General features: G+C 37.9%; 1 protein-coding gene and 1 pseudogene across 1 annotated transcript in view; one reads left to right on the forward strand and one right to left on the reverse strand.

Annotated features, from left to right (window-relative positions):
* Positions 1 to 6338: 6338 nt before the first annotated feature.
* On the forward strand, positions 6339 to 9580 carry LOC105625812 (annotated as a pseudogene).
* Positions 9581 to 9802: 222 nt separating this feature from the next.
* LOC105625813 (histone-lysine N-methyltransferase SETMAR-like) overlaps positions 9803 to 13996 on the reverse strand; it is a 28938-nt gene continuing 24744 nt past the window's right edge. The window contains exon 5 of the mRNA XM_012207126.1: positions 9803 to 9982. Coding sequence (XP_012062516.1) covers positions 9803 to 9982 — 180 coding nt within the window. The remainder of the gene's footprint in view (positions 9983 to 13996) is intronic.

Below are 13996 nucleotides of genomic sequence, written 5' to 3' on the forward strand. Positions count from 1 at the left end.
CTAATAATATATATATATATATATATATATATATATATATATATTGAGTTGTCTGGAAAGTTCGTGCCGCAAAAGATTTAAATTTAATAAATATAATATATTTAACATTAATTATATTTTTTTTATGTGTTCCACCTCTTTCACAACATCTTTGAATAGATATGTTACAATTATACATCCATTAGCATTATAGATGTTCATGGTTCTTCGAAGGAGTAATTCCCACAATCATAGAAATGAAGTATGGTAAGTGGAAATTCCGATGGGTGACCGCGCATAGGTGCATCATAAAATTCTCGAATTCATAAAATAAATTTTTTTATTATAATTTTGTATCCTCTGAAATGAAATGAATAATACTTATTTTCTAATCAATAATACTTATTTTCACAATAAAATTTCAATGAAACTTTAATAAATTTTTTCCACCATTACGCTATTAGTGACACTACTTGTCGAATTTACTTATTGCATTAGTAGTATATTTTTATGGCACCAGTAGTATATTTTTATGCTGACTAGATCAATTCAAGATTTCCAACTTGAAAATTAATCGAAATTGGAGCCAAAATCCATCGAAATTAAGAAATTTCGAAAACTTTCGACTTTTATTTTCGACATCGAAATGAGAAATTATTAATTTCTGACTGGATTAGCTTCATCCCAATTTATAGGCCAAAAGAAAACAAGAATTCTTATAAAATGAAGCTATAATAAGAATGTTACAAATACATGTGAAATTATTTTTTAAAAAAGAACCGACAAGAGAGAGAAGAAAGCAGACACTCACCGAATTTATGCAACTTGTGCGTATTTATACAATAGTCAACCAATAGAATATAATATTAATTTTGATAATTAGATCAAGTAACAAGAATGATCGAAATAATTTTTTCGTCAAATGAAAAAATTAAAATGTAATAGTTGTTCGGTTACACGCAGAAAAATAACAAATATCACAGTCATTACAAGCGCTGATCTGGAACGATCGAAAGCAATTAATTCTAAACATTAATTTCAAATAATATTTAGAACTGACATATAGACATAGTCTAAAAATTCAGTATCTGTTTGGATATAATTAATATTAAAAAAAAGACAATTCGCGTAAACGCAATTATGTTACAATTGGTGCGAAAAACAAAAACTTATTGTTATTGTGGATCCAGACAACACACAACGTTTGTTGGACATTCAAATCTCGTTTTTATTTAAAATCAAAATGTCCGAACATCCATGAACTTAATACGAATGTTTTAAAAATTTATTCAACGTACAAAGTATGTTCACATTTGAACATTTAAAAAATGTTCATCTCATGCAAAAAATTTTCTAAATGTTCGCGACGTGTTGCTTGCGCTGATTTGAAAATGAACATTTTTTTTAAATCGCACGAGGAATTTCACTTTTGTTAGTATGTACGAATGTCTTTTGAACGTCCTATAGACGTCCCTAGGACATCTGTACTGTGTTGAAAATTTTCAACGACAAAAAATCTATTTAGATAACCAAGCGTGCGATATCCCACGATACCCGCACAAAATACCGCTACCGTATTGTACTACCACGAGGTGCGGTAACTGTATGGCAACATAAAAAGTATACATGATATTATATAGTACAGCGTATCAACACTGTACCTGTACTGCATACTGTTTAGGTATATCATGATACATAAACCGTATTATATCAATACAGCGTACTATTACTGATAGAAGAGAGAGAGACTGTGAAAATCTCTAGTCAAAAATATGCATGATAACTGATACTGTAAAAGTACATATGATTTCTATTCCGTATGATTTCCTAAAAATAATCGTTATAACATTAAAATTAAATTAGACAGTAGTGAGTAACCATTTCAACGCACAATGAAATTAGTTCCCAAATTCAGGGAAAAACGTTTATTTTTAATCATAATTTTATGATGATATTTTGGAATAACATATTAATCAATAATAATACTCATAAGAATCATTTTGTCTTGATTGTGGTCTAAAATTTGTTTAATATATTAATTTAGGTTAGTTTTAATTTTTTTGCATCTTAAAATGAACGTTTTTAAAAAGTCCAAAATGGTAACAATGGATGTTTTTAAAATGTTTTTAAAATATCCATAGATCTAATTTGGATATTGCAGACTTTGCGCAATCATAAATCGTTATTTCATAAAGGTTACAATCATTAAGACTAATTTCATAAATTTTAACATTTTTAATCATTGTTTTTTTCAAAGAGAAATACATTTAATTCTGTACTCAGATATTAGTATGTAGTATTAGTATATCAGATATTAGTATTAGTATATGTACAACTTTGCTTCCGCCGTTTTCCTATAGATGGCTTTAGCGTAGTAAGTGGCGATAATTTTTTGCTTCAATATGAAGAAATCTGCGGCTGAGACTCATTGCGAATGATCTCAAATACTTATGGTGAGGCCGCTATTAGTGAAAGAACGTATCGTGAGTGGTTTCAACGCTTCAAGAACGGTAATTTTGACGTCATGCTCTGTATTTGGTGGGACCAGCTCGGCGTAGTGTATTATGAACTGTTAAAACCGACTGAAACAATCACAGGCGATCGGTATCGAACGCAATTGATGCATTTGAGTCGAGCATTGAAAGACAAACGGCCGCAATACAACGAGAGACACGATAAAGTGATTTTGCAGCATGATAATGCTCGACCTCATGTTGCGAAAGTGGTCAAGACATACTTGGAAACGTTGAAATGGGAAGTCCTACCTCACCCGCCGTATTCTCCAGACGTTGCTCTCTCTGACTATCACTTGTTTCGATCAATGGCACACGGCCTGGCTGACCAGCACTTCCGGTCTTATGAAGAAGTAAAAAATTGGATCGATTCGTGGATAGCCTCAAAAGATGAATAGTTTTTTTGACGGGATTCGTACGCTATCCGAAAGATGGGAGAAAGTAGTGGCCAGCGATGGACAATACTTTGAATCATAAATGTATAACCAGTTTTTTACAATAAAGTCTCGAATTTCGGAAAAAAACGGCGGAAGCAAAGTTGTACACCTAATATATTACAATTTAAATCTTCTGCGTTTCAATTTTCCTTCAAAATCGGCACGAACTTTCTGGACAACCCAATATATATATATTGGGTTTTATTCTAATAAATTTTTTATACCAAATATTATAATTACTGGAAGTAGTTCTATTAATATATTATATGTCATCATATACTACTACAGTAGTAACACTACTGGCTCAGCATTGACACTATTGCGTATAATAATACTACTGTAGTAGCAGTGACACTAGTAGTATTTTTATACTTCCAAATGATATTGGAAACTTGTATAATAGACCAACGTTTAAATTTTATTAATTTAAAAATCGAGATCGTTTCCATATCGATTCAAGCTAGAATTAGTCTAACTAGATTTTAATAAAGTCAATGATATTTTTTCTTGATTTTATGCTCATTTATGATAAGAAACAGCTAATAGATTTATGGTAAGCATTTATGGTAAGAAACATTATTGCCTGAAATACAAAAATGACGTAAAGATTATATTAAATAAATTACAAAGTACAAATAAAAGTAATGTTATTCAGTAGGAGTAAAACAATAAAATAAGATACAAAGAATTACTAGAAGAAAAGATGTAGACTTTATCGACAATTGTAAAAAATGTTCTGATTCGTATAAAAAAATTCCACAATTTTCTAAAAAGTTATAAAATTATCTATAAATTCTGAAAAATTTTGAGAAAGCTTTTACGATTAGAGCAATTGTCGAAATGAAATTGAAAAAAATGTTGATTCGATCTTTGAACGAAAATATTCAAAATATAAGATTATGTATCACAAATTTATACCAAAAATGTTAAAAATAAATATCAAACTTTCATTGCACTCTCTACAGTAATTTTTTATTACTCGAAAATATTGAAATTTCGATACAAGTATCGATACAAGAATCGACAACTTTTCAATCGTAACGTTGAAACGATGTCTTTTCGAGGAACTATCTGACTGGGTAAGAAACCTCATTGTAATGTTGGATAGTTTGCACCATACTTGATGCATTACTTGTACTAAATTAAAATTACATTGATACCATTGAGAATGACTTTCTTGAGAATTGAGAATGACTGAAGTAAGTCGAAATGTGTACGGATTTTATACTAACTTTTTATTGTTATACTTTACATTAAAAACATATAAGCATTTCCATTATTATACTTGCGCAACGATTATCGCGCTAATTTCTACTTCCTCTTACATTTTATATTGTTTTTATATCTTTATATTGTTAATTATATCATTTATAATGTTTCATGCACACTTGATCGATTTACAAACGAATTTATCAGTTCGTTATTATTAATCACTACTGATTAATTATTTAGCCACTGAGAATTTAATCTAAGAAAGAAATATGCAATTAGAAGCATACATGAATTAATAATCAGAAGTGTTCGTCCTTTTATAAATTGTGTCACATATCAATACGTTCACGGATTTATCCACTTGATTGATTTTTACAAACGAATCTAGTGGCTCACTACTATTATAAGCACTTTTGATTAATCATTCGGCAATTGAGAATTACTACAAAGAAGGAAACGTTGCACGCGGTAAACACAAAATCAAATTCTATCGCAAAACGGCCATTGATTTATACAAACACTTGAACAACAAAATGAGGAAATTTATTACAGTTAATTGAACTTTATTACGGTTAATCATAATAAAATAGTATCGATTAATTATTTGACGAGTATTGAAATTACTTGAGTGCGTTATACACATTATTGTTACGACGCTGCGTTCGTGTTCGCAATTACAACGCCGCACAGTAAGCATCATTCATTCTTCTTATTATACTAATAACAATGCACTCAGTACCAACATAACCATGGGTATATAATAATCTAACCCTAACCTAATTATGGTAATACATGGTTAGGTTAGGATTAGGTTCTCCATTATCGTGATGCTGTTCCCTGTTTTCAGATGTCAGTTCGGGATGCCATCTGTGCTCTATACACGGCTTTCCATTAGATAGGAGAGCTGTGTATATTCCGTACAAGACTTGGCTTATTGCCGGCGCACCTATGCGAGGCCTTGCAAGGAGATTTTGGAATACTCTTATAGTAGAGATCAGGTCCAAGACTGCACTTAAATTCCTGGAGAACGAACTGGGCCTCTATAAAAGTCCTATCCCCCAATAATGGCGCGTGAGGGACGGGTGAATAAACTAATCAACGACCATGTGGGAATTTCCCCCGGATGTATAGATGTATATATATTTGGTGGTGATAAATATTGGATGTATATGTTTTCTATATGTGGTGTTGATTTATGATGGTGGAATGATTTTGGGCCTCTCGTTAGGCAGTAAAAGCGCTCTGTCTCACGGAGTCTCCAGTTAGGCACCATGCCTCTCGCCTTACTTTTACTATATTCTGCGACGTGCAAATCATCTGAACGCTGGGAACGTGGATCAATCCTTTCCTATATGGAAAGGCATAAATGTTCCCTGCCCTGCAGCAATACGATCTTGATTGCATAGATACTTTTGCGTGCGACACGGTAAGTAAGATACCCTAGGTTTTTTCCTTGTGGTGACTGTTTCTCGAGTAACATCCTTTCTTAGCCCACGAGCAAGTCGCCTGTCGTGCGTTAAGTCACTTTGCGAGCCCCAGAAGGACCAATTGGGAACTGTCGATAGGATCTCGGCCGCTTGCTGCTGCCGAACATACATAAAGATGGAAAGAAAAGAGATGAAATACGGCGGGAGCATGGATTCCCGATACGGGCTTTATGGGAATAGTGTCCGTGCTCTCGGGCGACCGACCTCATAAGATTCACTCTGTGGAGGCTTCAGCGAAAGGCTGGTTGTGGAATTATCAACAGACTCCACAATTGAAAATACTACCGTTGACGAACATGAGAAGGTCACTCCTATCGGCATAGAAGCGACCATCTCTCAAGAATGTCAAAGCGTCTGGATGAAGTCCACCTAAGCACGTGGACAAGAGGGAGTGCATTGTGTCGATGGAGATAGAGGAGGTGATGAACCTCAGACAGAGGACGACAGAGAACTAGCCGCAAGTCACTGACCCAGACAGAGATGAGTTCTGGTCGGCCGGTCTAGCAAGAGAAAGAGGAAGAGAAGGAAGCGCACGAGGAGGGTTCCTCCTGATGCCGTTATTCTCCTTGGGCGTTTTGCTATGGCGGGTGCGAGTATAGTATAGTGCCGAGGACTGGGAAGCTGGTCCTTTGGCTTCCCCGGCTTGGCGCACCGTGCAGGTGCTCGGCGCGGTCTGGTGTATCTGAGTATTCGGATGAACAGCGGCCATGATGATTAGATGTAACGAGAATCGTATAGGGTCTTGTCGTGATAGTCGTGTTAGGATTATCATATGGACTATCGCGGAAATCGTAAGTTTATCAAGAAGTAAGATCGACTTTGCCGAGCTAGAAATCACGAACACAAGGATACGTAAGACCAAGACGGGTGATATCCTCGTGGAAATTCCCGGCGAAGAATCGGGGACCAAGGCCAATGTGCTCTCGGAGAGACTGAGGACAGCCGAGCACGAGAATCGGGTTTCCGTGATCCGTCCGGTGCGCAGATCCGACTTCTGGACGTCGAGTAATCTGTCGACGTAAAAGTGAGACAGACTCATTGGAGTCAGGCGTGAAGACATGAGGATGGGCACGCTGCGCCCTGAGCGGATTAAATTCCGTATGGGTCCCTTCGTTCTTGCCAGAAACTCGCGAGGGAGGAGCGTCTACTGAAGTAGTCGTTCGCCAGAGTTCTTTCCTTGGCCGATCTCCAGTGCTTTCGATGCCTGGCGATTGGCCACACTCGGGTCAACTGCTGGAGCGCAGTGGACAGGTCTCTCTTATGTTTCAACTGGTCAGGGAGGACACAAGACCTTCTGGTGCACAGAACGCTAAGTCGTGCTGCTCGATTTGTGCGTCGCGCGGGCGCGACTCACAATTTGAAGGCCGACCATAAGGCAGATTTGGCTGAATGTCCTTCTTTCAATGAGAAGATGGCTTCGTATGAAAAGAATACGAACATGGCATCGAGTGGCTACCATTCAATCGGAGATAATGAACATTCATCTTCTCAATGGCTAAGATAAGCCATATCAATATAAATCATTCCAAGGCCGTGCAAGACTTAATTGCGCGGGTTTATGAGGAGAAGAGTTTGAGGTTCGTGACTCTATCTGAGCCCTATTCTATTTTCTCCGACGGAAGATGATGCTCGTCTCTAGATGTGCCTCCGATTTCCGTCATTACGTGGCAATGGTCGCGGTGTGACCTGCCGTGCTTTGTGTTGGAACGCAGCGCGAACTATGTGGCGATAGAGTGGGGGGAGTAGTGGTCATGAACTGCTACTTCTTTCCAAATAGAATGATTTACGAGTTCGAGCGGGATTTTAGAGACAAATGTCTCTAAGTATACCGGCAGACCCACGCTAGTATTGGGAGTCTAACCAGTGCTGCTAGACACGTCCATGACTGGCGAGTGGCAACCGAGGTGGATCACAAGTATTTATTTATGGAGGTTGGAACGTTGGCCGGTTCTCTTATCGGAACGACATCTAGGAAACTTTCGTAGATGAGCGGTAAGGAAATTAAATGAGGAAATTAAATAAGGATCTCTTGAAGGCTGGTTCTTCATTGAAGGTTTGGGTTTGATGGATGATTCTGCGAGCAGTCGTGTTAGAGTAATGGACAATGGGACGATCAGGGAGATTTCGAGGAGATCTGCCTCTAACAGATCCTCGGCATACTGGAACGAGGACTTCTCTAAACTACGTGCCCGATGTAATAACTGCCGTAAGCGCCTTACACGGACGCGTGGGCGATTCCATCCGGAACTCGAGCGTGAATTGTAGGCGGAAATGAGGAAAAGCATGAGAAGGGCTATATAGTGATCCAAATTGCGTTTGTGGAAGGAGCTTTTCGAGACTCTAAAATCTGATCCATGGAGTCAGGTTCTATAGAGTGATGATGAATAAGTTCTCAAGAGGCTCCTCCTCACTAATGAAGATTTTTTTCACGGAAACGATGAGAGAGATTATGTGGGCCCTCTTTCCTTGGTTCCCGTCTGATGGGTGTGAATCCATTCTTACTTGGGAGAAGAGCCTGGCGGTCTCTGGCGTGAAGATACGAGAGGCTTGTGACGGAATCTTGTCTGGGAGGGCGATTAGATGGGTGAACGGGTGGAGTAATCGGACGGATTGTTAGGGAAATGGCACATTTATTCGCCGACACGTGAGCGTGCACTTTTACTGCTCTTCTTGAGGAGAGTCGCTTCCATTCCGAGAATGGAATTGGGAAGTCGCAAGATTGGTACTCCTTAAAAAGCCGAATAAACCCACTCCCTCCTTGTATAAGCCTATTTTCCTGTTGAGTGAAGCGGGCAAACTTTTTGAGAGGGTTCTATGCCGATTACATAGCCACTTGGATTTCGTGGGCGGCCTTTCTGACAGCTAGTTTGGCTTTCGGAGAGGCCGCTCAACGATTGATGCAGTCTGGCATCTGAGGGAGGATGGATGATGATATGCGTAATAGGGAGCAGTGTTGGGAGCAGTCTCTGGACATCGCCTTTAACTTCCTTCCGTGGCCTGTGATCCGCTCGGTCCTGGAAAGGAGGTCCCAGCGCTGGACGATTACCTGACAAGGTAATATTATGTCGCTCGCAATGACTCTCTCGAAGACACCTATGACATATGGCGTTCCGCAGGAACTCGATCTTAGGACCGACTCTGTGAAACATTGAATACAACTCTGTGCGATTGGGGCTGTCGATGGGCTGTTCTACTATATGCTACACGGATGATACCTTTATCGTAACGAGCCTCTCGTTTTGAGACTCTAGTTCGTGCGAAAATGGGAGCAGCTGTGGTTATTCGAGTTATCGGGGAATTAGCCCTAACAAAATCAATCGGCAAAACGGAAGTGGTCACTTTTATGGCTAACGAGATCTCGATGGCATCCCTTCGGATGGGAGGGGGGGGGGGAGGAGGAGAGGCGGTGGTACCGGTGGGATCTATCTTGAAATACCTGGAATAAGTTCTGGATTCGAGATGATTTTTCGGGATCACTTTCTCTTTCTCCTTTCTAAAGCGTGGAGGATGGCGGCCGTTATAGCAAGCTTATAATCGATATCGATAAACCGAGAGAGGGCAAGCGTCGTATGACCAGTCTCGGTGGTCATGTTGGTGATCTTATACGGGGCGCCGAAATAGATTCAAACCGTGGCTGTGGACTGGTGCTTATGTCGTTTGGTGGAGCAACTCCAGCAGCGGTTGTCGCTCAGGGTGATAAGAGCTTACTGCATTACTACATTCATTTCCCATAAGGCTGCGGCTATCCTGGCTAAATCGGTGACGTTCAGGCTCGTGGCGGATCACCTGAAGCGCACGTACTTACGTAGGCGAAAGATCATCCGTAGAGACAAATTTATTACGCCAAGGGCTCAGGACCTTATTTGGGAAATGGAGTTCTGCCGCTCCATGGAAAGATGAAGGGATTATTTGGTTAACCTCCCTCCTGGTACGGCAGGGAAACCCTAACTGACCGAAAAGGTAACTGGGTGACTCGTGCACATGAGCCTCACATACCACATGACTCAGATCATCACGAGTCATGGATGCTTTGAGGTCTATTTCTACGAAATAGGATGCTCCGGTTCGCCGGTGTGCGCCCATTGTGAGAGGAAGGGGAAGGACGATAGACTGTAGTATTGTTGTTCTGTCTTCTTGGAAAGACCGGCGTATGGCGCTGTAAACGCCATATACCTTAGGGATGTTGGATGTGCCTGATAGAACCTATGGCACCGTTATTAGAGCTCTGAACTTCTTGCAGTCCTGGACGGCCCTCGTAGACTTCTGCGGTGATGAGGAGGAAGGAGCAGGCGAAACGTCGGGCTTTGGAGAGGCAGTGAGCATTGCTCGCCTCTGCCTCTTCGGAATCTGATGGCTGAACAGCGGAGACATAATAAATAGGATACATAGTTAGGTAGTTTAGTTTTTAGATTAGGATACCGAATAACGGATGCGGGAGCACGTTTCGTGACTTGAGCACTCTGATGAAATGCTTGGTAGGTGATTCCGGGGGATGCTCCCAATTAGTTTTGCGGTGGTGCTGGTATAGGGAGATTTTTTTTTAGCGAGATAGGCGATGGTGTTCGTTGTTCTTCCCTGTAGGAGGGAACGCGGACCCATCGAGTCCTGCACATTTAGGAGCCTGACCCCTAGGCGTCTTCCCGTCATCCAGTTAGGTTCTTTCTTTGGAAGCATCCCAGATGACTGGCTATATAAAGATTTTTCTCCTTCTCTCGCAAACAAAAAGAAGGTTCTTGCTATTTCCTCGCATTATGTTGGTGTTTAAAACTTCGGGGTTCTTTAGCATTGGAGGCCCTGATGCGGTGCATGTTGTGCAACCTTCCCTCCCCTTTGCACGATCTTGGGCAAATATAAACTTGTTATTACTAAAATAATTATAAAAATCTTTCATCTTTTATATGAAATTAATCGAAATAAAAATTAGAATAAGTAAATTGTTGTAATTAATAAAAATGACACACATTATTTAAAAAACATTTATTTATCAGTATTATTGACATGACCAACCTCACCATCTTTTTCTCTTTTCCTCTTCTTCTTTGTTTCTTTTGCCAAATGTGGCGTCTGCTTCCTTGCCGCCTTGTTCGACGATCTTTCTCCTCTAAAGTTTCTATGAGTGGAATTTCGTAAGCGTTGCTTCAACTTTTGCTACTTCTGATATACATTGAATTATCGGAAATATTTTTATTTACATTTAACTCGTCAGCAGAAAATACTGTTTCGTTAGCAAAATTATCTCTATCCTGTCATGATCTACCATCCTGTTGAAAATTCTTGTAGCACTTCCCAGTTGAGTGTCTCCAAGTGGTTTTGGACCATTGTTGACGTGTGCGATGGTGCATTGTCGTGGAAGAAAATCAGCTTGTCATGTCTTTTCCGATAATGCCTTTTTTCACGCAGAGCACGGTGCAATTTGATCAGTTGTTGGTGATAGCGATGAGCATTAACAGTTTCATCAGGTTTTAACAGCTCGTAGTAGATGACACCCTCCTGATCTCACAAATGCACAGCATCGTCTTCCGAAGCGATTTGGTCTTGAGGAAGATGTTGATGGTTGGGCGAGATCAACCCAAGATTTCTTGCATTTAGGATTCTGGAAATAGATCACTTTTCATCGCCTATCATAATCCGATGCAGGAACGGGACTTTCTTTTTTGATTTCTGGCAAGCAGAATTTGGCATGTATTTTGGCGTCGCTCCATCTGCCTATCGTTCAGTTCATGCGGCCCATTTTTCGATCTTTTGAACCTTCCCCATGGCATGTAGCCGCATGGAAATGGTTGCTTGAGAAACACCTAATTGCTCGGCAAGCAATTTTGCGATTGGGTATCGTCCTTGTTCAAAAGAGCAATTGATAGTTCTCAATCTTCCTGGGCGGATTTTCACGCTTCTTGTCACTCAGGTCAAAATTGTCGTCATTGAACCGGCGAAATCTCTGCACGTTGTTTCTGATAAAGCATTATCGCCATAGGCCTCCACAACATTCGATGCGATTCGATTTCTTCAAATTGAAACAGAAAAGCAAAGCTTCCCGCATATGCTTTTTTTTTAGCAAAAAACTAGACATGATTACGAAAGAAAAAAAATGTATGTTGTTGTATGAAATTGCTGATGTGCACTGGTTAATGTTGATGTCAAACACATAAAAAAAAAATGTGTTGTGTGCCCAGGGTAGCTTTGTACGCTCACTAATAACACCTATGAGCAAATAGCGGATTTAAGCTTATACCTATATATATGTTTTTATGTTCTTTATGTTCTCATTAGACAACGAAAAATTTTTGCAATCACTTGACAAATAATTTTTCGTTTCTCTATCTTAACACTCTAATTATATAACGAAACAGTCGCTTTCGTAATCTTTGAATAATTTTTACTGCGGAATTTTTTGTACATCTGAAGAGAGCCTAAATATAAGGTCGAAATACACGTATGTATTGTATTTTGTAGCATTTTAATTTTCCTATTTTCTGCAATTCTTGTTTATTATATCTATTTTCAATTATATTTATGTTAAACGAATAATGGAGATTTTTTTATGTTTTCTGACTTTTATTAGTGTTTTATATCATGTACTTTAAACATTAAGAGTCCTGTTATTTTAAGTTTTTAAAATTGCCCTGGTAGCAAAGCCTGCGGAAACAGATTTTGAGCAAGGCTTGCTACCAATTTTTGATTACAGAAAGATAATAAATTGTGCAGAGTCTGTATTATCTGACATTGTCAGCAAATTGCTGTCAGAAATATGACAAAGCCTACTAGATATGTTTTGCCAGCAAATTGGCAGCAAATGAACAAGTCTTGCATAATCTGACGGCAGATTGAGAGCAAATTGAGAGCAGAATCTGAACTAAAGGCGGACACAGATGGTTATAATTTCGTAATCAAAATCTAATCGAGTTTGCTGCCAATTTGGCCCCAAATTAGCTAATATTTTGCTATCAAGAATATATAATTATTTCTTATATAATTTTTGTTTTTATAGTTGAGAATTTGTTTTGATTAGGAGTATTTGTCTGCTTTAAAAACAAATTTTCTGCTTTAAAAATAAATCCTCTATTGTAAATAAAAAATTATATAAAAAATAATTTGTACTTTAAAGCAGAGAATTTGTGTTTTTAAAACAAAATTTTTTTAAATAGAAAATTTGTATTTAAACACAGACATTTCTCAGACAGAGTCTGAGAAAATTTGTACAACCCTCAATGCCCCAGATCAATGTGACAGATTTCCTCACCTGAATATCTTCATCAGATCAACTTCAACAATTAGTATCTCGGTTTGCGGAACAGAGTTTTCATTTCATGCAAAAACGCGTCGAATGAATCTAATTTTATCAACATCGGAATTGAAGAAATTAAACTCAATAATTATAAAAGTATAATATATGAATATTACGATTAAATATTTCGAATACTCAGTATATATACTAATAGTAATATTATTATTATTAATTATTAATAATTAATTAGTAATTAATAATTATTATTACATACTAGTATAATACTAGTATAATATTACTAGTATAATATTTATAAATAATATTTATAAATATATATGTATTTATGCAAAGTTTATAAATAAATGAATTAAAATCAATTATTACATATGTTTTTTATATCCACGCAAAAACAATTTTTAGGAAATATATTTTGCACGTACTAATCCCAAAGTCTTTGAATTAATTCTAAACAAAAGTAAACTGTTTGTTCTCGCTTTAGAATTAATTCCAAGATCTTTTCTCGGAATATATGTGCAGAAAGCATTAAATTAAGCTAGGATTATATATAACAACATAACAATCACATTCTAGTTTTATAATAATAACGCAGCAAATTATATTATTGTTGTATGACTATTATATAACATTTTCAAGTTATATGTTATATTTACATTATATAGCTGCAATAATTCGTGATAAATTACAACTAATGTGGAATGTTATGCACACGTTGTATTATTTGTTATTTGGTATACAACTTTGCTTCCGCCGTTTTCCTATAGATGGCTTTACCGGTAAGTGGTGGTCGAAATAAATAGATCATAGACGTCATACAATAAACTTGGGCATCTGTTAACATAACCCCATAGAAACATTAGTCGATTTGTGTCTGCATCATAAAGTTATTCTCGATTGAAAATGTCAGTTTACGAGTCAAATTCTCGTCATTTGCGGGAGGTTTTAATTTTTTGCTTCAATATGAAGAAATCTGCGGCTGAGGCTCATCGAATGCTCTCAAATACTTATGGTGAGGCCGCTATTAGTGAAAGAATGTGTCGCGAGTGGTTTCAACGCTTCAAGAACGGTGATTTTGACGTCCAAGGTCATGCTCTGTATTTGGTGGGACCAGCTCGGCGTAGTATATTA

The sequence above is a fragment of the Atta cephalotes genome (genome assembly GCF_000143395.1).
Source record: "Atta cephalotes unplaced genomic scaffold scaffold00003, whole genome shotgun sequence".
NCBI lineage: Eukaryota > Metazoa > Arthropoda > Insecta > Hymenoptera > Formicidae > Atta > Atta cephalotes.